Source organism: Fusarium venenatum (genome assembly GCF_020744135.1).
Source record: "Fusarium venenatum strain MPI-CAGE-CH-0201 chromosome Unknown EDB82scaffold_1, whole genome shotgun sequence".
NCBI classification, from domain to species: Eukaryota; Fungi; Ascomycota; class Sordariomycetes; order Hypocreales; family Nectriaceae; genus Fusarium; species Fusarium venenatum.
In genome coordinates, this window is record NW_027072129.1 from 6,316,299 (window position 1) to 6,342,170 (window position 25,872).

At 49.7% G+C, this 25,872-nt stretch overlaps 6 protein-coding genes across 6 annotated transcripts; 4 read left to right on the forward strand and 2 right to left on the reverse strand.

Moving 5' to 3' along the window:
- The first annotated feature begins 1,036 nt into the window (after nucleotides 1-1,036).
- EDB82DRAFT_488147 (rab-GTPase-TBC domain-containing protein) lies at nucleotides 1,037-4,695 on the forward strand. Its single transcript, XM_025730023.2, has one exon. It carries the CDS (start codon nucleotides 1,161-1,163, stop codon nucleotides 4,311-4,313), a length of 3,153 nt encoding a protein of 1,050 aa, XP_025589190.1. The 5' UTR covers nucleotides 1,037-1,160; the 3' UTR covers nucleotides 4,314-4,695.
- On the reverse strand, nucleotides 4,691-6,446 carry EDB82DRAFT_488149 (chorismate synthase). The gene is made up of 2 exons (XM_025730022.2): nucleotides 6,081-6,446; nucleotides 4,691-6,013 (listed from the first exon to the last, which is right to left on the reverse strand). The coding sequence occupies exons 1-2, from the start codon at nucleotides 6,113-6,115 to the stop codon at nucleotides 4,861-4,863; spliced, it is 1,188 nt and encodes a 395-aa protein (XP_025589189.1). The 5' UTR covers nucleotides 6,116-6,446; the 3' UTR covers nucleotides 4,691-4,860.
- Nucleotides 6,447-6,957: 511 nt separating this feature from the next.
- On the forward strand, nucleotides 6,958-8,112 carry EDB82DRAFT_488151 (uncharacterized protein). The gene is made up of 2 exons (XM_065608323.1): nucleotides 6,958-7,908; nucleotides 7,983-8,112. Exons 1-2 carry the CDS (start codon nucleotides 7,075-7,077, stop codon nucleotides 8,037-8,039), a joined length of 891 nt encoding a protein of 296 aa, XP_065465677.1. The 5' UTR covers nucleotides 6,958-7,074; the 3' UTR covers nucleotides 8,040-8,112.
- A 9,719-nt stretch (nucleotides 8,113-17,831) lies between these two features.
- On the forward strand, nucleotides 17,832-21,746 carry EDB82DRAFT_533157 (uncharacterized protein; the record flags this gene model as incomplete). The annotated part of the gene is made up of 2 exons (XM_025730019.2): nucleotides 17,832-18,148; nucleotides 18,305-21,746. The coding sequence occupies 2 exons, from the start codon at nucleotides 17,832-17,834 to the stop codon at nucleotides 21,744-21,746; spliced, it is 3,759 nt and encodes a 1,252-aa protein (XP_025589187.2).
- A 752-nt stretch (nucleotides 21,747-22,498) lies between these two features.
- On the reverse strand, nucleotides 22,499-24,366 carry EDB82DRAFT_61688 (uncharacterized protein). Its single transcript, XM_025730018.2, has 3 exons — nucleotides 23,950-24,366; nucleotides 23,278-23,886; nucleotides 22,499-23,226 (listed from the first exon to the last, which is right to left on the reverse strand). The coding sequence occupies exons 1-3, from the start codon at nucleotides 24,125-24,127 to the stop codon at nucleotides 22,592-22,594; spliced, it is 1,422 nt and encodes a 473-aa protein (XP_025589186.1). The 5' UTR covers nucleotides 24,128-24,366; the 3' UTR covers nucleotides 22,499-22,591.
- Nucleotides 24,367-24,566: 200 nt separating this feature from the next.
- On the forward strand, nucleotides 24,567-25,579 carry EDB82DRAFT_488170 (ClpP/crotonase-like domain-containing protein). The gene is made up of 2 exons (XM_025730017.2): nucleotides 24,567-24,931; nucleotides 24,984-25,579. Exons 1-2 carry the CDS (start codon nucleotides 24,621-24,623, stop codon nucleotides 25,495-25,497), a joined length of 825 nt encoding a protein of 274 aa, XP_025589185.1. The 5' UTR covers nucleotides 24,567-24,620; the 3' UTR covers nucleotides 25,498-25,579.
- The last annotated feature ends 293 nt before the right edge of the window (nucleotides 25,580-25,872 follow it).

Genomic DNA, 25,872 nt, shown 5'->3' on the forward strand with positions numbered 1-25,872 from the left:
TTTACCAAGCCGTTAGGTGTCGCGTGACAGACGACGAGACACATACTCCACGTTCTCCCACAAAGAGAAACGACAACGTCTGTTTCTCTTGATAGCTGAGACAGTGTCGAATGATTATCCTTGTTAGATCTAGCCTGGGCGAACACGTTCTGGAATTTTAAAGGGTGCGGGAATCTTCGGGCTGTTGGCCAGGCTAGGATGGCCCTGGAGATGAAATCTATCTCAGTGCACGAGCATGTAAGTGATCCGTCCAGGCCAAGTGTTTGATAATTTTGTTGCTGTAAATAACAACATCCAAGCTTTTTTATTTTATTTGGTCTTTCTTGTCGTTGATCCTTGGGCTCCTGATAAAGAAACCTGGCTACCCAACCGTGGAGATGGCGCCAGGCACGCTTTTGATATGAGAGGTTGATAACAAGTTAGTGTAGTAATTAAAGGGATGATTATCCCTCCTGGCGGTTTTAGCTTGATGATAGAATAAGGAGGAATCCGTTGATCGTCGTAGATTTGCCATCCATTTCGGTGTTTTATCCATCACATCAATTAGGCATGTACCAGATACAGAACGGGCAGGGCTGGCTGTTGGTGGAGAGTGGACAGGTAGGGCGACGGTGGGCCAACGCATACTCCCTAAAACAGCCCTGGAAACCAATCAAGTTTGTGGAGGAGTCAGTGGATGCCCAGACACTTGGACAATCTAGAAGGGCATAAATCACATCACTGGCACTTCCATGACTCTATGTACTTGTACTTTGACTGTTGGCCTGGCACTTTGCTATGCACACAACCGCATCTTGATAAAATGTTGCTAAACAAATAAAAAATACTCATCTTTGTATTCATTGTGAATATTCTATATCCAAAACAACTTCCAGCTGTTTCACGACCCTTCCACAACGATCATCACATCTTACCCAATGGTCCACTGACATATTCATCCCATTTAGTAGATGTACCTGATACAAGCCCCTCGGTTGCCTTTCGATCGTACACCCTCATCTGTCACACCCACACCCTTCCTTAATGATTGATTGCTTGATGGCTCGCTCATCAACCTAGTCCAGTTCTCTCCTTCTCTTCATTTTCCTTCATTTTCCTCTACGGCTCTCTCTCAACATATTCTTGTCAATAGACAATCAACTTCTTACGACCCTTCAGCTATGGCGACGGCCATGGAAGCGGTCGACCCCATGTCGTCACTCCACCGGTCCGTCTCCCAGCACAGCAGCGCTTCATACGCATCCCACGCCTCCCACGTTTCCCACGCATCCAACCGCAGCAACTCCAGAAGCAACCGAAGCACAAGTCTACGATGCCCTCGTGGTCGAAAGCGACCCAGTCAGCCGGTCAGCTCTGCGAGCAGTATCGCCGCCAGTGACAAGAGCCTCACCAGCTTCCCCAGCTTTTCGCCCGATGAGAGACCCGATGATGGCGGCTTCGACTTCCCCGACGATTCTCCCGGCGATACCCCCGTCCCTCAGCCCGCAGTTCCCGAAACTGGACGTCGTTCAATCGTCGATCTTACAGGAGGTTCAGATGCACGAAGTGCCTTGTTCGAAGAGGATCACCCTATTCGTAAGGTGCCTGGCTCGTTACACAACGCCGACGATGAGCACCTTCAACGGTTAATATCGCGCCACGGCGCCGTTGGACTCATTAGACAGATAGCTGAGGACCTCGCCCAACGAGATGCTCAAATCTCCCTTATGCGCCGCCGTGCTGATGAACGAGAACGTGCTCTGCGTAAGATTATTCGAGAGTGCGGTCTCTCCAACCTGGATCTCGAAACTCGGCTCCGAACCGTTGAAGCTGAACTCCGTGCAGCCGGCAAGGGACTCCGGAGAGAGGATACTGGCTTGAGCGACCTCATGAGCGATGCGATGCAAGATACAGTAGGAGTTACAGCATATGGAGAGACGGTAACCAAAAGTGAGACAATTCGGGCACCTAGCCAATCTGTCAATACGCCCAGTGAGAATGGAAAGGGTACATTAAAGGGGTGGAAGGATTATCTTTGGGGTTCTGGAACTGCGAAACGAGCCAGCCGCGCCGGCAGTGTAAACAGCGAAGTCAACCCTGCGACTGTGATACGATCGCACTCTAGCATGGACCGACGACCAACGTTGCAGGATGACCTCTTCAACCCCCCGGATCAGCAGCAAGTTCGCAGTCCAAGTCGAGCATCTAGTATCCAGTCAGGCGCTGCGAGTGAGCGCAAAGCATCATCATCGATTGCAAGTATGGCATTGCGCTTGGTTGCAGGCGGAGCTATTAGCACTCGTGAGGCCGAGTCTAGAGGCCGTGCCGCAAGCAGCACTTCCGCCAAGGGCGGTTCTCTTCGCGGTGTTTCGACTACAAGCAGTCGTGCAGGTCAGACTCGAGCTACATCGGTTGCCGGAGGTCCCAAGGCTTTGATGGCGATGCGTAGAGCGACACCAGGACCGTCTGCCCAAGGATCAGGCAGATCGCAAGAGCAGGATCCTTGGGGCAGTATGCGAGGTAGTCCCCCAGACAACTTATCATCACGACAAGAAAGCTACGGGCCTGTTGAGATGGATGCTATTCAGTCACCAGAGTCTCAGCCACCAACATTAACACATATTTACAACAACTTCCCGAATAGCGAGTACTTAACCGATCGGTTTGGTTTCATTTATGATCAGCGACGCAAGAAACGCCAACGAGAAGCAGCCCAAGTGGCACGGCATATTCGCAAGGGCAGCCGTACAACAGAGATGCTAGCAAACGGCCGAACTGGAATTTCACCAAATGTGTTGGACGATGTTCCCAGCCCCAAAGGAAGCATATCGAGTGAGGGCCGCCCCGAGAGTCTCAACAGCATGGAAGAGCGCAATGCGGAAGAGGGCAAGGCTAAAAGATGGACGGATTATCTGAAGATTGCGACTTTCCCCACAGAACTACTGAGCCATACACCAAGCATAGCGATACCTTCGATAGAGGTGATGGAAGGGGCTCAAACACCAGAACCCGAACTGCACCCTACCGAGCCTGTCAAACCAGCAATCGTTTCAACAAATTCTGGCCTAATTCCATCAGCAAGTACAACCACAGCGGTGGACAGCGAAACCTCGCAGCCCTCCCAGTCAGAGTCGTCGATTGCGCTCACTAAAGACGATGCCGAACCTGTCAAGCTGCTACTTCAACAGTTGAGCGATGTGCACGACGCTCTCCAGCGCGACAAGACGGTGCGATGGAACGATTTCCTGCGCAAGGTGCGTGCTGAGCGGAAGCGCGAAGGTGAAGCAGCCATTGCTGCCGCCAAGTCAGCTGCTGATGCACGCTACGAACAACCTGCCATGATTCTACCAGAGACTCGAGTAGCCGATGGTGAGATGATTGGAGTCTCAGGACTTGGAGTTAAAGGCAAGGTTGGACGAGCCAAATGGAACGAGTTCAAGACCCTAGTGTTGGGCGGTATTCCAGTTGCTTATCGCGCCAAGGTGTGGTCTGAGTGTTCAGGGGCCACGGCTCTTCGCATTCCTGGTTATTATGAAGATTTAGTCGCTCAAAGTGGCGAGGATGACGATACTGTCGTTGTTAGCCAAATCCAGATGGATATCAACCGAACACTTACGGACAATATCTTCTTTCGCAAGGGCCCAGGTGTGAAGAAGCTGAACGAAGTGTTGTTGGCGTACTCCAGACGCAACAGGGACGTCGGTTACTGCCAGGGCATGAACCTGATTACCGCCAATTTACTGCTCATCATGCCATCAGCCCAAGATGCTTTCTGGGTTTTGACATCAATCATCGAGAACATTCTTCCTCACGGCTACTATGATCATTCGCTCATGGCTTCACGTGCAGACCAACAAGTGTTGCGACAATACGTTGCACAGGTCCTTCCTAAGCTTTCAGCACACCTTGACTCTTTGTCCATCGAGCTTGAGGCGTTGACCTTCCAGTGGTTCTTGTCTGTATTTACGGACTGTCTCAGCGCCGAGGCTCTTTTCCGTGTCTGGGATGTTGTACTTTGCACCAACGATGGCAGTACATTCCTCTTCCAAGTAGCACTTGCGCTACTCAAGCTCAACGAAGGGAACTTGCTTCAGTGCAACACGCCCGCCGGAATTTATACATACATCAGTCACCAGATGACAGAGCATGCTATCAGTATCGATGGTCTGCTCCAAGCAAGCGAAGGATTACGAAAGGTTGTCCGACGTGAAGACGTTGAGCAACGGAGAGAGAAGGCGATACAGGCAGAAAAGGATATGATTATGGCTCGTGATGGAGACTCAGCCAGAAGCAAACCCATCGCCGAGACCGAGAGTGAAACCGGCGCAGAGTAAAACTCACGGTACGAAAATGGAGAAGATAAAGAAGTACATGATAGAAAAATTGGACATGGAGGATTGGACAAAAGAGCAAGGGATGTTACTTGGAGTTTGCGTCTCAGAAGGGCCATGATACCCACTACCCCCGCGACATATAGACGTATTGTTCGCCAGGGGAGTTGACACATTACGGCGTTGGGATATTCGAATTGCTGGTGCGAAGGATTCACTTGTTCATTTATAAACGAAGAATATAGCGAAATTTCACAAGAAAACATTTTACTTTGATACATCACGATGTGTGATATAGATGAGTTTAGGTCTGTAGCTGTTTGTCTAAACTTAGTTGGTATATTGGACATCAGCTGTACATAACATTCACACTACTTCAAAGAGGTCAATGTTTTTTTTCGTGTTGATCATTTGCTATTTGTCATATAATTTGGAAACTAGATCACCCGTCGCCATGCAAAAACATGTTTCATATCTCACCCTTTCTATTTTGGTATCTGATCCTTTCCCTTATTTTCCTATCCATATCCAAAGTAACCTGCCTTCTCATTTATCGCTTGATAACGTCGGAGGCCATCTGTCTTGCGTGCTGAGCCATGATGGCATCGGCAATCACCAGCGCAGCCATTCCCTCAACAATGGGCACGGCACGAGGCACAACACAGGGATCGTGTCGGCCCTTGGCGGCGAGAATACCCTCGCCTTGACCGTCGTAGCGGGCTGTGGTCTGATCCTGGCTGATGGTGGCAGGGGGCTTGAAGCCGACCTTGAAGAAGATGGGCATGCCGTTGCTGATACCGCCCTGAATACCACCAGAGTGGTTCGTCTTGGTCTGGAGCTTGGAACGGGGGATGCCTGTCTTCTCGGAGGCGGCGTCGAGGGCGGGTGCTGGCACGAAGGGGTCGTTGTGCTTGCTACCGGTCATCTCGGCACCTTGGAAGCCGGAACCTAGCTCGAAGGCCTTGACGGCGGGGATGGACATCATGGCGTGGGCGAGGGTGGCCTGGAGCTTGTCGAAGCAAGGCTCACCTAGACCAGAGGGCGCATTGCGGATAACGCAGGTGACGGTACCGCCAGTGCTGTCGTGGTTGTCTCGCAACTCAGCGATGCGCGCCTCCATGGCTCGGCCGGCGGCGTCGTCGGGACATCGCACGGGGAGGTTGTCGTCGACCTCTTGGCGGGTGATTCTCTCAGCGAGACTGAGGAATGCAGGGTCAGCGCTCATGGAGTCACTGTCGCCAAAGAGCTTGATGTTTCCGACAGAGGTGACAAAGGCAACGATCTCAATACCGTAGGCCTCCTTGAGCCACTTCTCAGCGACAGCACCGGCGGCCACGCGAGCAATTGTCTCACGAGCAGAGCTGCGGCCACCGCCAGATGAGGCCTTGGTGCCGTACTTCTCGAGGTAGGTCCAGTCGGCATGGCTGGGACGGGGGTAGAGGTCGATAGTCTTGTTGCCGTAGTCCTTTGGTCGCTGATCCTCATTGGGAACAGTCAGGAGGATCGGTGTGCCGAGAGTGATGCCATCCTCAGTGCCGGAGTGGATAGTGACTCGATCTTTTTCGTTACGGGGGGTGGTGATGGCGGATTGACCTGGTCGACGACGGTTAAGCTGGGGCTGGATATCAGCCTCTGTGAGGCCAAGGTTGGGAGGGCAGTTGTCGATGATGCAAGAGACGGATTTGCCATGAGACTCGCCAGCACTGAAGACAAAGAAGACAGTGTGTTAGTCTGGTTTCTGTGTATGTATGGAGGGGTAAAAACACTTACGTCGTCACCCGGAAGAATTGTCCAAAGCTGGACATGATGGGCCCAATTTATGTAGACACGAAAAGGGAGTTTTAAGTATTGATGATGCGCGTTGTGGTGTTTATGTTTATGGAGGGGAGAAACGGGAAGTGGAAAAAAAAAAAGATGGCGGCCGTTGAGAGTTTAGTTTTGGAGGGAATGGAATGGACAGAGGTCGAGAACTTGTGAGGCTGGAAGTTGACCTATCCGATGTCGGTGCCAGTTTTTTTACTTTCTATGTTCTTTGTGATTGAAGCGCGGGGGAGGGGCAATTCGGTAGATGTTTTTTGGTGCAGGTTTAATTGGTCGATGATGTATTTGATCTCAATTGATTCCAATTAATAATCTATAAAGTAGTTGGTAGAGATAGATTGATTCCTAAGATTCATAAATAACTATTATATATCATTATACAGCGACATCGGTCTTATGCTGATGTGACTCAAAAACATTGGATTCACTCATTCAAAAAGTCTGGATAATTCATCATCCCCCACCATCCGCTGTAACTTCAGGGTCATCCCACTGTAAAAGGTCCATCTCCATCATCATAGAACCCTCCACAATGGAGCAAAAAAAAACGTCATGGAAAAAGGATTATCGATCTGGTTTATCAATCAACCGATCCCTGGCTAAAGACACTCGCTGTGAATCGGTACTTTCCACAAATGCAAGGCACAGCAATATCACTGGTTTGAGGGGCAATTCATGTACGGGTAGCACCGCTACTGTCCGTTGAACCGCCTCTAAATTTACAGACGCTTCAGTGTGTCACTGTCTCGAGTCCGTGGTGGGTCCTTTCTCTCTGGAGTTTTCCGGGAGATGCGAGGCTGAGATTGGATAGCTTCAATAACAACTCACCAGGACATCACCGTGTTCTTGGATATAACTCGTGTCTTTGTATTGCTTCGTCTCCTAATTGTTAATCCTCGATATCGTTCACATACTGGAAGTAGCCATTGGTTCATCTGTCATCATGATGCTTCCCAAACGCCCCTTGCAAAACTCAACGCCGAGGACCATATCACGACTCATTCCCTCGCCATCAACTATCTCAAGACGCCAATTTACAGATGCAGCATCTCAATTATCCAACAAGATACAAGTCTACACTTCAAAATCCCGTGATCCCTTCCTGAACCTCTCTGTAGAGCATTATCTCCTTCAGAAGACCCCTCCTGAGTCAACAATCCTCTTCCTCTACACAAACGACCCCTGCATCGTCTTTGGCCGTAACCAGAATCCATGGATGGAAGTAAACCTCCCAAGACTTGACAAGTTCCGTAATGATCCTACGAGTGTAGGTTGGACCGGCGGGCCCGTGCAACTCGTGCGTCGTCGTTCTGGAGGTGGTGCTGTCTTTCACGATGAAGGAAACGTCAACTTCAGTGTTATTTGCCCTCCCGCCGTGTTTGACCGGAACAAGCACGCTGAGATGGTTGTGCGAGCACTCTCATCTCTTGGGAAACCAAACACTAGGGTCAATGAACGACACGACATTGTCATGGACATCCCCAACGATCCCATCGGAACCTACAAGATTTCAGGATCCGCCTACAAACTCACTCGCCTCCGGTCTCTCCATCACGGAACTTGTCTTCTCCGCAGCCCAAACTTGAAGAACATATCAGGCGTGTTACGCTCGCCTGCTGAGCCGTTCATCAAGACTCGGGGTGTCGACAGCGTCCGTAGTCCCGTTCGAAATGTGGGTATCGAGAATGCCGCCTTTGAGGGTGCCGTACTGGAGGAGTTTGCACGCATGTACGGGGATGCCCAAGTTCGTGAGGAGATCAACGACAAAGTGCGTGAACTGGATGTCATCAGCAAAGGCTACAACGAGCTGCAGTCTCGGGACTGGATCTATGGCCAAACACCACGGTTCACCTTCTCATCCTACGCACACGCCGAAGATCCTCGAGAACGTCCACAACTGGACTTTGATGTGAGTCACGTCTTACACCAACATTACAAATAGGCTAACATAATGATAGACAAAGCTTCGCTTTGACGCCAGGCACGGTGTCGTTGAGAAATTCACGGCTCGGGGTGTATCATCTGCTACGGAAGAAGGTGACTTGTCAGCTCTCGCGTCATCATCCATTTACAACGTCCCCAGTTGGACCGCGCAGCTTTCCCAGGCTGGTATGTCCGGCACAGAGGCGACAAAGGTCGGGACATGGATGGACAACGTCCTAGGAGTCGAGTTCACGAAGCCCGCGCAATAATGCTGCCTCTGAAGAGGCTGCAACTTGATACATGCAAACGTCAGAGAGGCAAATACGAGCGAGCATTCTCATCCATGTTGACCGTCTCTTTCACTACACTACTACACCACTTCGTTGCACTGAGCATTCCATGATCTTCCTTGGTTTCCATGTCTCACTCCAAAAAGTGTGAATCCGAATAGACCCGGTGACTGCCTAGCCTGTTGGTTAGCATGTGAACTTGGCACACTATGGTAGAAATGGCAACACACTTTTAGAGCAGAGCAAGGCTGGCTGAGCCTCGTACGCGTCGCGCATAAACGGAAAAAGACGCGTTGCCATTTATCATCGCCTAGCAATGGGCCAGCCCTCGAACTATGAAGTGCTGGAGTCGAGGATTAGATCTCTGTGGCCAACGGGTGGGAAGCTTGGTTGAAGCTAAGCGCATCACATGGCTTGTCAGCCGACCTTGAATCTATCACACATCCAGACTCCCAACATTGCCCCAGCCTTTCAACAGTGTAGTCTGTGCTCAGCACCACCCTTCTTCAGCCTCCCGTTGTCTGATAGGCGACCGTCTTGATCCTGTCTTGTTTCCATATCCGGCGCACTGTCCAGATCGTGCAACATGACTAGCTATATCGCTTCGACAAAAGCTCAATGTGTGGCTGCTAAGCAGACAGCTGCTCGTACGGGGAAGATAGTGAGACATTTTGGCGGAGATTTTGGAATCAGATCACAGCCTACCGCCTATTGGAATAAAGGGGGCAAGACCCTGAGGTCTCATGAGGTTACAACCTCTACCTGAGGTTGTTCAATATCCTGTTTTTTGGAACAAATAAAGATACCCATGTGGTCCGGCAGACAAAAAGAGATGTTGAGATCTCAGGATGGAGGGTCCGGGAATGCAGGCTCCGAGACATGCATTGCTGATCTCGAGCGGCTATCGTAATTTCATGAGTTTATAGTAGCGGATTTGAAATGCCTTTTTGTTTGCTTCAACACCCTGGACCCTGAGAGGCAGTGCAGTGGCCAGAGTTGTGATGATTGCCTGATATTGTGTACGTACATCACCGCGAGCTGTGATGAGAACAAATGGTTTGTGCTTGACTGAAACTCGAGACTCGGAACTTGGACCTGGGCTTAGGGCTGAAGTAAGCCGGGTCAGCCATATTGTTCTGTTAGGCGTTATCCTGAGCCAGATTCGGAAATAGAAGACTTACTACGTAGTACTCCGCTCACCAAGTCATGCTATGTATATCATCTTCATCAACACAACTCTCGACTCGAGTGGTAGCCGCATTCGTATCAACACAACCCTCACAAGACAATCCACCATGTCCAAAAATTGACGAGATGATCAATAGTTGACCCAGGGTAGGTAATGGATTATTAACCCACCAACAACTCTTGACCAAAGACGCATCATCTTGACGTTAGACTCAGACATGCCTTCCAAATCTCCACACCACCACCAGTAAACCAACCATGCTAGTCAGTCAGCCAGCCATGTCCCCATCACCCTCTGGGATCCGCAAAAAGCGAACATGTTGTGCATGAGCTTACCCCAGGCCCAACAAATAACCTATCAATGCCATTTCCTCATTTGACGTCCGTACAGTTACACTCCAAAAGCCAAGCTGCACATTCCCGCTTGTGGCGTAAAAGACTACATACGTGATATCAAAGCTGCAGGAGTTTGAATGGTATTTGGTGATTGTTGTTGACAGCAGATGCAGAGTTGATCAAGACCAATCCTATTTTGGCCGGCCAAAGTGCAGGACTTGATGCCAGTTAACGTATTGTGATAACAACATTGTACTCTGTACTGTCTCATGTGTTTGGCCTGACCATTGAACCTTGCTCCGGACCAGGGCATTAAAACGGAAAGTGTGCTTTGCATACGTATGTATGTTCTGTAGAGAAAATGGTGGTTGCCTTTTGTTCAAACCCTGTTCCTAGTCCAACAATGGTCTCTTACTCGCACTGGCTGGTAAACGAAACCACGCGTTTGTACCCGTATAGCCAACACCGAAGCAAATCAAGAACCCGGTATCAAACAAAACACACAAGGGCAGCAACCACCAGCTCCGGTCCGAGACTCTTGAGCGCAACTTTGTTACAAATCTAGAAAGGTAGTCTGGCGCTCAGGCAATGGAGCAGTGTCTCCGGGAAGCTAGTGCATATCTTGTTTTTTTGGTTGCCGTCTACTGCTGGATCTGAAGATCAATTGCAGCTGCGATCCCTGGCGGAGGGGTACTAAGGTTTGACCATCAAAGCCATGTTCTGTACAAGGCAGGGGTAATGCTGGGTTGTCGATGAATGGTACCTCGTCATCAAGTCCTTCTCACAGTGCACCTCGATCTTTCTTGGGGTCGTCTCGGCTACTTCACCACCAGCAGAAATGTCAGCAAAACATCAGTAGCACCGAGTGATGATCTCTTTCACTCAGATAGTTAGAGCGGCCTGAACTTTGCCAGAACATGAAAATATGACGAATCACTTCCCGTGTCATCTGAAAGAGCGTTTGCGGAACTTGTTGTATCCAATAGCCAAGACATGCAGCTACAGAGCCTTGCCTGTTTTTCAGTTATCCACAGGACTACAACCGTTTATCAATTGCCGAGAATGAGCAGCATCATGGCACTGTTTAAACGGTCAACACTTGGTAAAGAAACAAATGTTTTAATTTGCACAACTTCATGCGATGGTGTTGCTGATCCATGGGGATCGACCATATCAAATATGACAAGACCCAAAATCCCAAACTGGAAATGCAGACATCTACTTGTGATTCTAAGATGTCGAACAAAGGCGTGTCTAAGCACACCGTGACGACTTTGCCGAAGTCTTGCTCGAGCGACTCGCTCAATGAATGTGATTCGTCAAGCAGTGGCTGAATATCCCGTCTTTCCCTTTATGGAATATTCTTCTTGGCAATGTAACGCTCTGAACCCTTCTTTTAATCATGACGGAACAAGTGCTAACTACGCCTCATTTGCTGGAATTGTCAAGGACACCACCCTACAGTACCGTCGCTTACGGCGGGATAGAATTTCCAGGTACGACGTAGAGTAGGTAATACGGTAGATTGGGTTTCCCGAGGGCCAACGATAATCGACAGTTTTTTTCGCTTCTGACTAAACGTCTTTGTGAGAGTGTCAATAACTTCGGAGTGATGGAACTCCATTGACAATTCCTGTGTGACCAGAGGCGTGCTGTGCCATGCCCAGCGACTGTTTATTTTTGTAGTCTTAAAGCCGCTTCATCCTTCGCAATTGAAGTTGCGCTGAGGAACAGAGGAAAAAGACAAAATGCGGTAAACCCAGCCGCAGCACTCTTGTGGTGTGAAGTGCCAATGTAATGCAGTAAGGTTCAGGCCTGACATGACTTGGACCTGAATCATTCGTCTACCGATCTCGCGCGGCTTTTGCGATGGCTAGGTTCAGATCAGTCAACAACCGCCACGTTAGATGCAGGAACTTGAGGCGCACTGCAATGCAGCTGTGGCATTGCACAGCATGGCCTAAGGAGTGTTTTGAATGGGAAATGTCAAAGAACAGCATGTGTTACCACGGAGGGACGAGCTGATTGGTAGTTTGAGTTTCTTGAGGTTGTATTAGAAGAACGAGAGTTGGATTTGCATGGACCTTCTTAGCTCTCTTGTCCCCTCAAAATACTATAGAATGATTATCTGTAGTACTGGAGATTGTCAGACGATGCTTTGAACTGCAATTGATGCGAACAAGAGCTGGTCCGTGGCCTCGGCTATGATGGGACGGAACGACAAACGCACGGTTGTTCGACAGGGATGATGGGTGCGGGCGGAAGGGGCTATACTCTAGGAGGTATCGTCAAAGCGGACGACCCCACTGTTGTCAGTTCATCGCGCACTAATGACCTGCTGTCCCGAGATATTGTAAGGCTCTTGAGATGAAGCGTCTTTGATATTAAATGCTACAAGAAGCTCAATAGAAGCGACAACATAAGATGAAGCTGTCAATTTGTGCCTCAACTCAAGAGCATGTTCGGAGTTTGGCCGTGATGAGTAACACCGAATTGTGTCAAAAAGAGTGCGATATAACGCCGATTGGCGTTGATGCAATCCTCCAATTTGGAGAGTTGAATATGTAAACAGATCGTGCAGTTGCATTATCATTGCATCTCTGCACAGTCTTTTCCACGTATCACCCTTGTCCAGCTATGCAGCACAGAGTCCAACGGCATCGAGACCATGGGCGTCTGCAGCGTCATCTCATGGGCTGTGACATACCATAACAACCCGAAGAGTGCTGCAGGTAACGCAACAGTAGTTTGTGATAGTTTAACGATGTCGGCAGTCAAGCCACTTTAGTGACCTCATGATGGGACTGACACTTGGTTAGGACCCAACCAATAGGCATGAGAGTGACTCAACGTCACATACGACATTAATTGTCCAGGCCACCATGGGTGCAGGTAAGGCGCTGCTGATATTGTCGTAGTCGTTTTCCATAACAGCAAGAATATAGAGGCTGAATATGTAATACGTAGCTGCGTCCCCTGCTTCAACCCCTGTCATGCTGGTGACGAACCCTTGATCGAGTTCCATTGCCCAGCTTCTACCCCAAGGGCAGGCCCGCTCGGTGCTCCGCTCATCGTCCGAGCCGGGCCGGTGTTGAAGCCTTTGGTGGTTGTGAGAGTGCTCTAGCGTCGGAGCCATAAGCTCCCTTGACTTGAATGCTCGCCAGCCGCCCCTGTCTCATTCCATGCAACAGTTTGTCTCTTCTTCTCGCGGGGGAAATTACCCAATGAACAAAGCTTGACCTAAGGATCTTGGATTTGAATGGGGTCATCTCTGGTTGCCGCTGAGACTGCAACTTTGACAACAAGTGGCTCTGTGTTGGATGGTAGTGTAATTGCCGGTAATATTAGATGAGATGCCTGCCCGCACCTTGTGGTTTTCACAGATAGCCTGACCCTGGAGGTAGGTGTTCCTGATATGTTCATACCCTCAAAAGAGGGTGCTGTGCCGGGCTAGATCTGGGCAAAGGGGGTTTGGCAGGAGTATCCATTGGGGCTGGGAGCGAGCTCCTCGAAAATATGAAAAGAGGCCCAGCTAGCTAGAGAACTCCATGTGAGGAGAGATTTGCCTATTAGGACCCCTGCCTCTATGATCATGGCGTTGTGAGACATTAGATATGATGCTTCCTGAAGTGCATCAGACTGAGCCACTCAGAAGCTGGGGTACTAGTATCCCGCCGATATGTCGGTTTCTTATCGGTGTCCAGTTGGCTTTGATTATTTTTTCTTCTTGCTGCAAGCCTTGGCGGTCCAGATTCTTTCGATGTCTTGTATGTTGGCTGCGTGTTGACCGTGGCGGATACTGGTGGTGATTAAATCACTAGCTCGATGTCACGGTCAAGTGATATTGGGCGTGACTGGCGCTTGGATGTCCCAAAAAGGATCACGGTGTGCATTCTTTTCCATACTAGCGACGAGTAGGCTATATCCTAGGAATGAGGTTGTGCTAGATTGGGCTTTTGGGCGGTATCGTGATGATGCCTGATGTTCGAGATGTCGAAACTGAACATGGGGAAAGACCTCAATGAACCCGCAGCAGAGTATTAGAAGTGGATGCAGACTTCCGTAGTGTGGCGGGGAAGGTGCAGTGCAGCAGCGGCAGCAGGGCAGGTAGCTCTATAGGTCAGGTACGGTACGCAGTCACAGTCGCAGTTGAAAAAAGCAAGCAAGCAAGGAAGGAAAGGGCCCTTAACAAATCCTGCGGGAATTAGGTGCCTGCCTGTTAGTCGGTAGTATTACTCTGGGGTAATAGTAACGACATCATGATATTTTTACTTGGTAATTATACCGGAGTAAAGGCCTCATCTTAGACCTGTCTATGGATATCTACTTGTTATTACAGAATTGAACCCTGAATGAAAGGAAGTTCCCCAAGTACCAATGCAATAGCCATCAAACACGGAGGAACGACGAGCGGGGGCCGAATGCCGGCCTTGTGCATTTACATGCAGATACAGAAAAGTGCAAACAAGACAGAGACGCTAAAATACTGGCCAGGGTCGATCAAATAGAGCGAGAGAGCATGTCAACATGTCGGTACGGAAGTGAAACCGACGGAGAAACCATCGTGGCGAGTCATTTACCAATGAATTGATGAACAACAAAGGCCCTGACGAAGCATCGGTTCATTTCGTAGGTACATGCAGAAGACGAGTTCCAATTCTAATTCCAATAATGCACCCAAAACTCTCAAGGAATGCATGTGATTCAGAGATAGCATGATTCAAACAAGATACGTTTAGCCCGGAAGTTGGAAATAAAAAAGGGGCAGCTAAGAATTGCCGATTCTGATCGACAATGCGAATTTGCTAGTTTGTCGTTGTGTCTACTAGAACGAAGTCTATCTCCGGCCATACTGATAATCTTGGCAACCCCATGTCATTCAACCGCTGCACGATGTAGCACAATTATGCACAATTATCCGAATTTATCTAATCACAATCAGTTCGTCTTCTTCGTCAAGATCAACAACCCTTCATGGTCTCTACGGTAAAAAAGAGTTCAGCGTTTCCGACTGAGACTTCAGTTGGCACGCGAGCATCGCCCGTTTGCGTAGAACCTCAGCTCACCTCGCCACGATGTGCTAGCCAGCCATGTACGAGTGTACGAATATAGATAAAAGCATTTTGTCTTGGGGCCGTATCCTTGCAGTACACAGGGAGGAACCTGAATCAGATTGGCTTCCGCTTGGTCCTGCAGTTGTGACGCAGAGGGCGTCTAGGGCGGCGGCGTAGGAGGAAGACGCCGGCCGGCTTTTGAGAGGTGATGCGGTACGACATGGACAACTTCCGTTGAATCTCTGAAACGAGGCTTATAGAGTTGCATGTAGACTGCTGGCTATCGAAATTTAATGCAAGACATGGCTAAAACTAGGATGTCCCAAGTTATCCAAGGTATGGAGCAGAAAGAACAAAGAAAAAGCAAGCAAATGGGATAGAAAAAAAAGAACCTGCATTCACAGATGCGGATCTTATCGTAGCTGGGACAGGGGGACAACCTGGTGTCCCCAGCAGATGGGTCTAGCCCAGAGACACGACAAGGCCTAGCAAGCCACCGAACCCCAACGCGAGCGAATCTGGTGAGTTGAGGATTCGCAGACACATGGAAAGTTGAAATGGTAAACTACCATTGGCTCGTTGTCATGATTGCTCATCCCTTCATCAATTGGTTGCTGGCTGTTGTTATCTTATCGACCCATTCGTCCATTTGCAGTTGGGACTCGAGGTGGACTTAATGAGCTTCAGAATCATGATGATCTGGGCACTTTGTAACGCAAACACAACAGCCGAAGTGATGTGCTCGAGGATTCATCTCGAAATGTCCACAGAATCATGGATTGTTCCAAGGCTTTGACAAGTGATGCATCATGACCAGGTAAGGCAAGGTACCATAAACTTAACTTCTGTCTCCAGCGAAACGCTACTCCACTAGCACCACTGGTACAAGCATGTACGGTTTGCTTTTAGCGTGCATACGGTGCATTTAGGCTCCATTCAGCACATCCTCCGGTCAAGATGCGCCTGTAACTCACTGGAAAGCACAACCTTACAGTACGAATCATCGTCCAGCGATACGGACAGTTTGGGTACCTTGAAGAATCCACTTCTTCTACAGAATCACCGCCTCCCGCACTTTTGACCCGCAACAGATTGCAGGCCTGCCTTCGAGTCTCCGGGCTGTCTCCATTGCGTCAGCTATCGACGATGGCGCAGGACCTCGAGCATGGATGACGGATCTATCATTCCTCAATTTGTGTTTTGAGTGTTCAAAGGTGCAAGTTAGTCAAGAGTGAGCATCACCACCACCATCACAATTCAGTTCAACCGGAAGGTACCACCGAGATTATTATCGCACGTTGACATACTGTACATAGTACTGTACAATACCCATCGAGTCGCAGTACTCTAGGGATCTGATTGAACAAACCGGGGGGTTTTTTTTTTTTTTTTTTTACCCAACGTCAATCTCTGTACGGTGTCACTATCTGCAGAGCACGCTGCAAATCGTCAAGCCCGAAGCTCTTCTACTCTCACGACAAGCCCAAGCGTTGCCAAGACCTTTCGGAGCAGGCCAGGAGATGCTCAATGCTGTGTTCGCTTGGCCGATTCCTTGCCGGTTGAGCCTGCCCAGAGGTTCGCTTCTGACTAGTGGTGGTTCGACCACAAGAGATTACGTCGCATGACAAGCCCAGTTGAGATGAGTTTCAAGATAACCTCATCTATGCTTTTTGGCGAACGAGGTTAACACGCCAGCCGTAGCAGCGACGAGCAAAGACATGTAGCGAAACGATGTGAGTGAGGAACGGATCGGGTGGTCGAACGAGCAGGGGCCGGATCCTTGAAGGCGGCCGGTCCACTCCGCAGCCCAGCAGAAGCAACATCAGCGTCACAGAAAGAGTGAGAATGGTGGTCCGAGGAGTGTCGTTAGTATCATCACACCCTTGCTGTACCTGGACAGACTTGGCCTGTCTGTCGAGCAAAGACGGTGACATGTAGGTGAAGCGATAGATAGATACCTAATGAAAAGACGGTACCGTACATAGTCAAGCGTTAGGCCGCGTATTGAAAGAATCAAGGCCAGCTACGTAGACTAGATGCGCGGTTTATCAACTTGTTGTGCTGGCAACAAATATCATTTTCTGCTGGGGACAACGAAAGCCCGGTGGTTCGGTCGGCTTGAGCGAAAACGGAACGGACAGATGTGTGTTGTATTTTGGTGACGCTGAACAGTGGGAGAGATTCTTGAGCGAGGTGGAGAGGAGAGGAGAGGAGAGGATAGGAAGAGGGGTGAGTCTGCATGATCAAGGGTCGTGAGCGTAACAGATAGCAGGCCAGGGTTGATGAGAGAGAGAGCAGAAAGGGAAGCATGGCGCCATGGGTCTAAGCACAGACCTCTGTCTGTCCAGCCCGGAGCCTCCAGTCCTCGCACGGTAGAGACTTACCTGATTGGTACCGCTATCAATTCGAACTTGGTGGTTGTAGCCACTGGATGGTCGCCACTACGAATCACACTAGATGCGAAGAAAATGATACGGACACTGTGCATTTCTCACTTGCAATTCCATACCTTGCCCACCTCCATCACCAACTGGATCCAACACCAAACTAAGAAAAATCCACCCCCCCAAAAACATAAGACCTGTTCTCTCTTATTGCACCGCTCCACTTGCTTTACTGTTTTGTCCATCCATCCTATTTCAATATTAACTAGTCTAGTCTCCATCTCAACTTTCCTCACTCAAATCTCTCCCACCTCACCTCTTACTTGTTCTGTTCTGTTCTCTTCGCTCGACCCCGATTCCAAGGACTCAATCTTCGCTGCCTCGTATATACGCGACAATGGTACTATAGATCCATCTACTTTCACGTCCGTCGTGACTCCAACCACCCAAGGCCCGCCGTTGCGAGTCTGCGATCCCCTCCAGCATGTCGAGGCGACTACGGCCGCTACAACAATCTCTCCCATCATGGATTCCTCACAATACTACCACAATAACCACCACCACAACTCACACCGCCATCACCACAAGTCACTATCGCAGCAACAGTCGTCCGCCTCCCTCTCGTCGACGAACCGGGGAACCCCGCCCCTGCATACATATCTCCCCTCGTCTTCATCCATGCCTTTGAGGACGGCAAACAGCACGCCCATGTCTTCTCCAGGCCTCTTCAGCCCATCGGCCTCTCGACACAACCTCGTCACCTCCGTGTCCGAGAACAATACACCGCCCAATTATGCCCAGAGTCCGCTATTGCATCCTTTGCAGATGCACAAAGTCAGAGAGTAAGCATTATAAATTGTTGCGGGAATATGGTTTCACAGTCCCCTGTGGCTTCACTCGACCCGTTTCCGATGGGCGTTTCTCACCTATGGTGGGGGATGTGGCCGTGGCGTGTACCAGTCGTTACACTTCTCAGACACTAACTGACTCCTCAACAGGACACACAAGGCGCTCATTGACTCAGATACCGCCACGGGCCGGAAACTTATCAACCAATATGAAGTGATTGAAGAAATTGGTCGTGGCATGCACGGCAAAGTCAAACTGGCCCGAAACCTCGAGACGGGCGAAAACGTCGCCATCAAGATTATTCCACGGTTCTCCAAGAAGCGACGTCTCGGAAAGGTTACGGCAAAGTCTCCCCAAGACAAGACGAAAAAGGAGATTGCCATCTTGAAGAAGATTCGCCACCCCAACGTCGTCGCCCTCCTCGAAGTCATCGATGACCCCGAACTCAAGAAGATCTACATGGTCCTTGAGCATGTAGAGCTCGGAGAAGTCGTATGGCGAAAGAAGGGTCTTCCTCACATCTGTCTTTACGAACGACGACGCATAGAACGCGAGATGCGAGGCGAGCTCCCTACTCCCGAAGAGGATCGCTACGAACAGCTGCTTGAGCACCGACAGGCTGTCAAGACAATGAAGCGAGCCAAGATGGCCCAAAAGTACCCGGGTCAAATGAACTGGAGTTTTGAGAATGGTGGAGCAGATGAGCCTGGCAGTAGCCTGGGAAGCCAGTCTCGCCTGTCCTCCATGCAAGACTTCTCCATGAGTGCTAGCCCGCCGTCCCGACCTGCTTCTCGACAGACATCCCGTGAGGAGTCCAGGAGACATTCCCGATCACGCTCCGTTGTCTCGTCCACCCGCGCGGTAGAAGACCCTGACGAGTTCATTGACTGGGAAGAAGATCTGGAAACACCCCTAGGTCTTCGATCGAACCCTACCTCTAGCACCGCTCTGGATGGTACTATGTATGGTCCCTACGTCGACGAAGGCTTCCGCGGTCGCTCCCCTAGTATGGCTGACTCAATCATCTCTCACATGTCATCCCTTGACTTCAATCCTCAACAACTTGACCCTTTTACGGATGATTTCTCTTACGTTCCATGCTTCACCTTCGATCAAGCTCGTTCGACCTTCAGGGATACAGTGCTTGGATTGGAGTACCTGCACTACCAAGGTGTTGTTCATCGGGATATTAAGCCGGCCAACCTTTTGTGGAGTAAGGAACACCGCGTCAAGATCTCTGACTTTGGCGTCTCCTACTTTGGCCGACCTATCCGTGACGGTGAATTTGACGACACTGTATCTGAGTCCGAGGCCAAGGACTTTGACGATGATCTTGAACTCGCCAAGACAGTTGGAACACCCGCCTTCTTCGCTCCCGAGTTGTGCTACACCGATTTGGATACAGAACAACCAAGAGTTTCCGAACAAATCGACGTTTGGTCTCTTGGTGTGACTCTTTATTGTCTGATCTACGCCCGGATTCCCTTCCTTGCTGAAGATGAATTCCAGATGTTCCGAAAGATCGCCACCGAAGAGGTTTACATCCCTAAACGTCGCTTGATGCCCGTTCACCCTTCTACTTCACCTGCTGCTACATCCCTTTACAAGCGACAAAACACACATCCCTACCGTGACGACAATGATCTGGTTTATGAGGAAGTTGATAACCTCGTTGTTGATCTCCTGCGGCAGATGCTTACCAAGAACCCGGAAAAGCGCATCCGACTAAGAGATATTAAGCGACACCCATGGGTCGTCCAGGACATTGCGAATCCCATCGGCTGGCTTGATGACACCGACCCTGCCCGACCTTCATCTGGCCGCAAGATTCAAGTTGACGAAAGGGAGATGTCTTCCGCCGTTGTTCCTCTCACCTTTTTGGAGCGTGCTCGCTCAGTGGTTAAGAAAGCTGTGGGCAAGGTAATGCACCCCCTCGTGGAACGAAGCGATAGCAAAACGCGACGTCGAGCCGACAGTAGTGCCGCTAGCTCCGCCGGTGACAGTGTCAGTATGTGCAACAATGGTCCGCCAACTCCCCAGCAGCAATACCGTGACCACCGACGCAAGAGCCTCCGCCCGGATGATTATTTTGCGAATGCGATGCGTGATGCCTCTGCACCAGAACATCCTCTTGCTGTCAGTACCACCGTCAGCCCCCAGCCTGAATCTGTCATCTACGATCCTTTGGCAACCGTACTCCCCGAGGCTGGTGTTTCTCGTGGCCATGTCCATGCTCATAGTGAGAGTGAGTCTTACCGTGAACCTGAAAAGTCTATATCGGCAGCCTCCTTATGGCCATTTCATCGCCATGCACACAGCCAAGGGTATGCCAAGACTACATATCACTTCCTACACTTTGGCCCTACTGTACCTATTTCTCAAACTACACCTACAACCCCGAGCTTCGCCAGTTATGCCGATTCACAAGAAGACTCAGGAGCCGAGACCATTCGTAAGACTCGTGACATAGACCCTATGGACTCGATGGATGAAAGCTCTCGATCGAAATCTGTCGATCGTGGGCTTTTTTCTAGTTCCGACAAGCGGGCCGAGGCTAGAGTGGGTGTGAACACCACAGTCGCCCCTGGCAATGTTCAAATACCCCATCGTCATGGACGACAGCCTGTCAAGTCTGTTGATCTGGGCAAGATTTCGCATCAAAGACGACTTGAGGCATCTCTACTCTCTTCATCACTAGCCGCCGCAACTGCTGGACATCGGCATAGCCATTCAGATACGACTTATGCTACTGACGCCCATACGGTTACCAAGACGAGACCTCGATCTCTTCAGAGAATGGATAGCGCTCCCATTACCAGAACATCGCCTTCCCGTCATTCAGAGGATCTTTGCATGCGAAGATGCGATCGACCCCATTCAGAACACATCAGCTTCTCATGCCCACCCTCGCCCATTGAAGAGGAATGGGACCGAGATGAGCCTCTTCCTCGTGCCGAAACTATGCCCACCACCAAGTCTTCAAGCATAGATTCCATGGAAGCTTTGGCCACCCCTTCAACTAGCCCAAGCGAAGTCACCAGCCCCGTCTCAGCGCTCCCTTCAAACGCCAGCACGTCGGAGCGAATGCTGGCATTCCAATCCGACCCCTCTTTGCCAGCTCTGCTCAGCGGCGCTAGTTCTGTCTCGGCCGATATGGAGGCAGAACTTCTCTGTAGGCCAGGCATCGTCAGCGCTCATCCCCAATTACTCGAGACTACTGATAGCTTAACACCACCGGCGTTTGACAAGGAGCCCAATGGCTTTCCTATCAATCATATCTATGGTAACCACTCTGCCATGGAAAGCGGTTCTCTTGCCGTACATCTTGAGGGCGGTGCTCGAGACTCTATCACAAGCACCCCTGTCGCCCGGCCTGTAGATGATGAGTTCGATGACGATGACGGAAGTGATGATGACGGGATACTTTTGATGGCTTCAAAGAAGAAGCCAGTACAAAGCACATCGCGACCTCCAGCATGCTATCCTCCAAAGAGACGCGATACCAACATTAGCATCGCAAGCACCGAAACTGCCAAGAAGGTGCCGACCTCTACATATGGTGACGAGGGGACGTCGCCCTATGAACCATGATACCCCTTCCCCGTTTCGTGGCAACATTTATCATGTTCTTTTTATTTCTCTTATCACATACTTTCAGATGCCAAACGTGCATCGAGTCTTTTTGTCATGGGTTGAGTTGCATTATCAACTGTCTGGAGATGTATTTTCAAGCATTAGGTCGCTGTTATATATACGGGGCCTAGGATTACATTTGGTGTTTTTCTTATTGTTAGACCGTTGTTCAGTCCCAAAGAGGGATTTCTACTGCATTGCTGTTTATAGCATACCATGGGTGGCACAATTGCTGAACATTTTCCACCGCGTTGTTTTTCTTGGGATGGGAGATTGCTTCTGGGTGGGATGAGTGTTGACGGATGGACGTACGGATGAGGAAATGAGCATAATGATGGGTTATGAGATGGAATGACCGGAGATGATATAAGATGAAGGTATATTCGATCGAGGCAGAGATCCAGAACGTTTGAGTGTTGCTGGAAGCCAGTCCTGTACACGGGCACATTGTTTACATATCGGAGGATGAAGGAGCAGGAGCACAGAGCAGTCTCGTTGTGTTTCTTATGCTGAGCTTACATACCAGCCTGTTGGGGCGAGTCAAATGGCTCTGGTGCATTATATAGATATAAGGGCGAAACAAGTTGCTTCTTTTGTTGGACATATTCTATCTATCGAGGATATGTGTCGAGTGTTGAACACAAGACCGATAATAAACAGCTGCTTGAAACTGCCGAATCTTGCTTGTCACATTGACGATGATATTGTAAATGAAAAATAGTGATGTATTAAAACTAGCAAGTTCAATGGATGTTGGTATTCTAACTTGTAAATCCTGAATCTTATTTGCTCTTTACCCCTAATTAAGCTGCGAATTCTGACGGCACAGCTTGCTTTCCTATACGAACAATAAGTGCTGAAGTTACCAAGCCCAAAAGACATATGCCAAAAATCGCTGCAACATTGACAACGGTTCGCACAGAGGATGAGGCCTTCTTAGCAACAATATCGTCCAAAATTTCGTCGAATCGGCTGGCCATCTGTGATCGTCCAAACATATCCTTGACTCGTGCTTCGCTCCTGTCTCCCATGGACTTGATCTGGTCGTCACCAAGTTCCAGTGCAAGACGCACGACCTTAGCCCACTCATCCACGTCGTCCGGTGATCGCAACCATCCTGTTTCACCGTCTACAATCGTCTCGACAGGACCGCCCGAGTTGGCGGCAAGAACAGGCGTTCGGGCGAGCATGGCTTCGAGGGGAACGATGCCGAAATGCTCATTTTTGGGCGTGTAGAGGAGAATGCGTGCGGAACGAAGAAGCGTAGCTTTGAGGGAGTTGGGGATCGACAGGAGGAAGAGGACAGGGACGGATGTGGGTGCAGATAAAGCGGTGATGAGAGTCTTTGTAGTGAGGTGCTCAAGGCCGTGGGAAGAGGCGAGGGCTTCCAGCTCGGCGTGATATTGAACGTTTTCGGAAACTCGAGGATCGTATCCGCCTGTTAAATGGTTAGTATCGCGATAGATAATAAGACTTGTGGATAACAGACCTGCTAAGATGAGGCGGCAGCCCTTGCGCTCAGCTTCGGGAATGGCAGCGAAAGCCTTGATCGCAAGCCCAATATCCTTCTTCCTTTCAAAACGGTTGATACTCAAGATAATCTTCTCCCCCTTGAACGGAATATCTCTATTATTGCCAGCATCTTCCTTTTCCTTGACCCCAGTGTCGACACAAGGATACACCACTTTCGTATCAGTGCGCTTCTTGAGATTCGGCCACGTCTGGTTCACGACACCCTTTGTAAAACCAGAGTTCACTGCCACGGCGCTCGCGAAGCCCATGGTCCATTCTTCAAGCCAATCGAACGGCCGACGATACAGGCGCTTCAGTGCAGACTCGCGACCCTGCGCGAGGAGAAGGTCGGGGAAATGGCAGTAGAAGAGGACCGGGCTGTCGGGGGCGATGTAGCGTAGGAGGGGAAGGCCGGCTGAGAGTTGATCGACAATGAAGGCGCGCGGGTTCAAGGCGTGTAGCTCGCCGGTTAGAGCTATGTGGATGAGGAGGTGGACATGACGGAGGATGGCGCAGAGGATTGTAAGGCGGGAGAGGATGGACATGGGAACGAGCCAGTGGCCACGAACACGGACATCGAGAGTTCCTGTTGATAAGTGTTAATTCGTATAATTAACGTAGATAATCTAACGAGAATGGGGGTATGTACCATCGCGGCATTCATCGAAGCAATGCTTAGGATCGCAGTGGTTCGTAAATATCACTACGCGATGACCTCGCTCCTGAAGACCGACAGCAGCATCTACAACAAGACGCTCTGCACCGCCTATACCAAGATCGGGATGGAAGAAGACGATTGAGCCTTTATCTTTGGCGTCTCGAGCCATGATTGCGCTCTTGCTTGAGAGATTCTGGGTGTCTATTAGGGAGGGTTTGTCTTGGTGGGGGGGTTTTTGGAGTTGAAATGAAAGCTGGAGCTAGCGTGGGGCATAGAAGGAGGAAGGTACGTGGCTGTCATGGGAAGTGGGGCCGATGTATCCTATCATGAGGTACGTACCTTTTTACCCCAGATGGAATCTTTAATTATCAAGTTCACATGTAAGAGATACAATGAATAACAAAGCACATATAATGTTAAAATACACAAATAAGCATCAACATATTTAATCAGTTACATATATCTACTTATCAATGTGATCAATACAGCACTTTACGTCCATCATATGATAGACATCTCATGCCGAGATTCAATGCTAGATCCATGGGCCGGTCTACCCCAACTGAGCCGAGGTCCCCACGTCTCTCTTACTTATACCCATACCGACCACCTTCAATGTCTTTCATCATATTCTCATCTTCATCAATAACTAATCCTCAAAAATGTCTGCCCTCTTCACTCTCCCTATCGCGCAGTGTGGCGCTCACCCTGGCGGTACCCTCACTTGTACTGAGCCCTCACCAAGAGTCTACCTGCTCACCCTCGTATCGCCCCCCGACAACCGTCTCACAACGCCTGTCCTCAATGCCTTTCTCAACGCGCTAGACATAATCGAGTTTGGATACCCTCACGGTGTTGTGGCAACAACATCAGGAATTCAAAAGTTCTACAGCAATGGGCTTGATCTTGAACATGCTGTTGCTACTGAAGGTTTCTGGCATTTGCTGTATAATGTTTGGAACCGCTTCTTGACGTACGTCTCTCAGTCCTATCGCGCCTCTTGATTGACTTACTGACTGTACTAGATACCCCATGCCTACAGTGGCTCTTATGAACGGTCACGCCTTTGCAGGTGGTCTCATGCTCGCCACATCTCAAGACTACCGTTTGGCTCCCTCTCCACGCGGCTTCCTTTGTCTCAACGAGCTTGTCTTCGGTGCTCCTCTCAAGCCCGCCATGTCAGCTCTGTTCCGCGTCAAGTACTCCCACGCAACGTATCGCAGCCTTGTTCTTGAAGCCAAGCGCTTCTCAGGCGAGGATGCTGTGGCAGCCGGTATTGCCGACGATATTGCGCCGCAAGGTGTGGAAGACCTTCTTCGCTTTGTCAAAGAGAAGGAGCTTATTGACAAGAGCAAGTCGGGTGTCTATGGCGTGCTCAAGATGGAGATGTATGCAGGTTTGATTGAGTTCATGAAGGGCCCAGCTATGGAGGCACATGAGAAGAGGTTCGACGACGCGCAGGCGATGGAGGGAGAGAGGAAAGAGTTTGGAAAGGTTTGGTATGAACAGTGGTTGAAGGATGTCAAGGCAAAACTGTAGGACCTTTTTGCATTGTATATACGTAGACAACTGTAAGCATATTTAGACATGAAATATCACCAAAGCAATGCTATAGAACCAGTATGAGTTATGTCAAGCTTTCCGATGGTGTTGTCATTGTTAAATTTTCAATTTTTATATCGTGTTTTCATGACTCTGTTTGATGGGGCCAATTTCTTCAGCCGTCAACCATTGCCGTTTTCTCTACTAATTCCAGATTGTGTTTTCTTCAAGCCACCCCCCCCCCTACATTATCTCTAGTTTACGAGTAAACCCTCCGTATAACAAGTCTGTATATATAAAAACACATCGTAAATCCAAATCCACTTTCCGTACACCTGCCTGCGCCAAACTCGAACGCGGGAAATCTCAATG

Bases quoted from the DNA above. Each gene is read 5' to 3' on its own strand.
- EDB82DRAFT_488151 (XM_065608323.1), top strand. From the start codon at position 7,075: ATGATGCTTCCCAAACGCCCCTTGCAAAACTCAACGCCGAGGACCATA. The intron at 7,909-7,982 runs CTGGATGTCATC...ACCACGGTTCAC, and splicing joins TCAACGACAAAGTGCGTGAA to CTTCTCATCCTACGCACACG.
- EDB82DRAFT_61688 (XM_025730018.2), bottom strand. From the start codon at position 24,127: ATGGCTCGAGACGCCAAAGATAAAGGCTCAATCGTCTTCTTCCATCCC. The intron at 23,887-23,949 runs GTACATACCCCC...ACTTATCAACAG, and splicing joins CTTCGATGAATGCCGCGATG to GAACTCTCGATGTCCGTGTT. The intron at 23,227-23,277 runs GTCTGTTATCCA...ACCATTTAACAG, and splicing joins CTGCCGCCTCATCTTAGCAG to GCGGATACGATCCTCGAGTT.
- EDB82DRAFT_488149 (XM_025730022.2), bottom strand. From the start codon at position 6,115: ATGTCCAGCTTTGGACAATTCTTCCGGGTGACGAC. The intron at 6,014-6,080 runs GTAAGTGTTTTT...CTTTGTCTTCAG, and splicing joins CAATTCTTCCGGGTGACGAC to TGCTGGCGAGTCTCATGGCA.
- EDB82DRAFT_488170 (XM_025730017.2), top strand. From the start codon at position 24,621: ATGTCTGCCCTCTTCACTCTCCCTATCGCGCAGTGTGGCGCTCACCCT. The intron at 24,932-24,983 runs GTACGTCTCTCA...TGACTGTACTAG, and splicing joins GTTTGGAACCGCTTCTTGAC to ATACCCCATGCCTACAGTGG.
- EDB82DRAFT_488147 (XM_025730023.2), top strand. From the start codon at position 1,161: ATGGCGACGGCCATGGAAGCGGTCGACCCCATGTCGTCACTCCACCGG.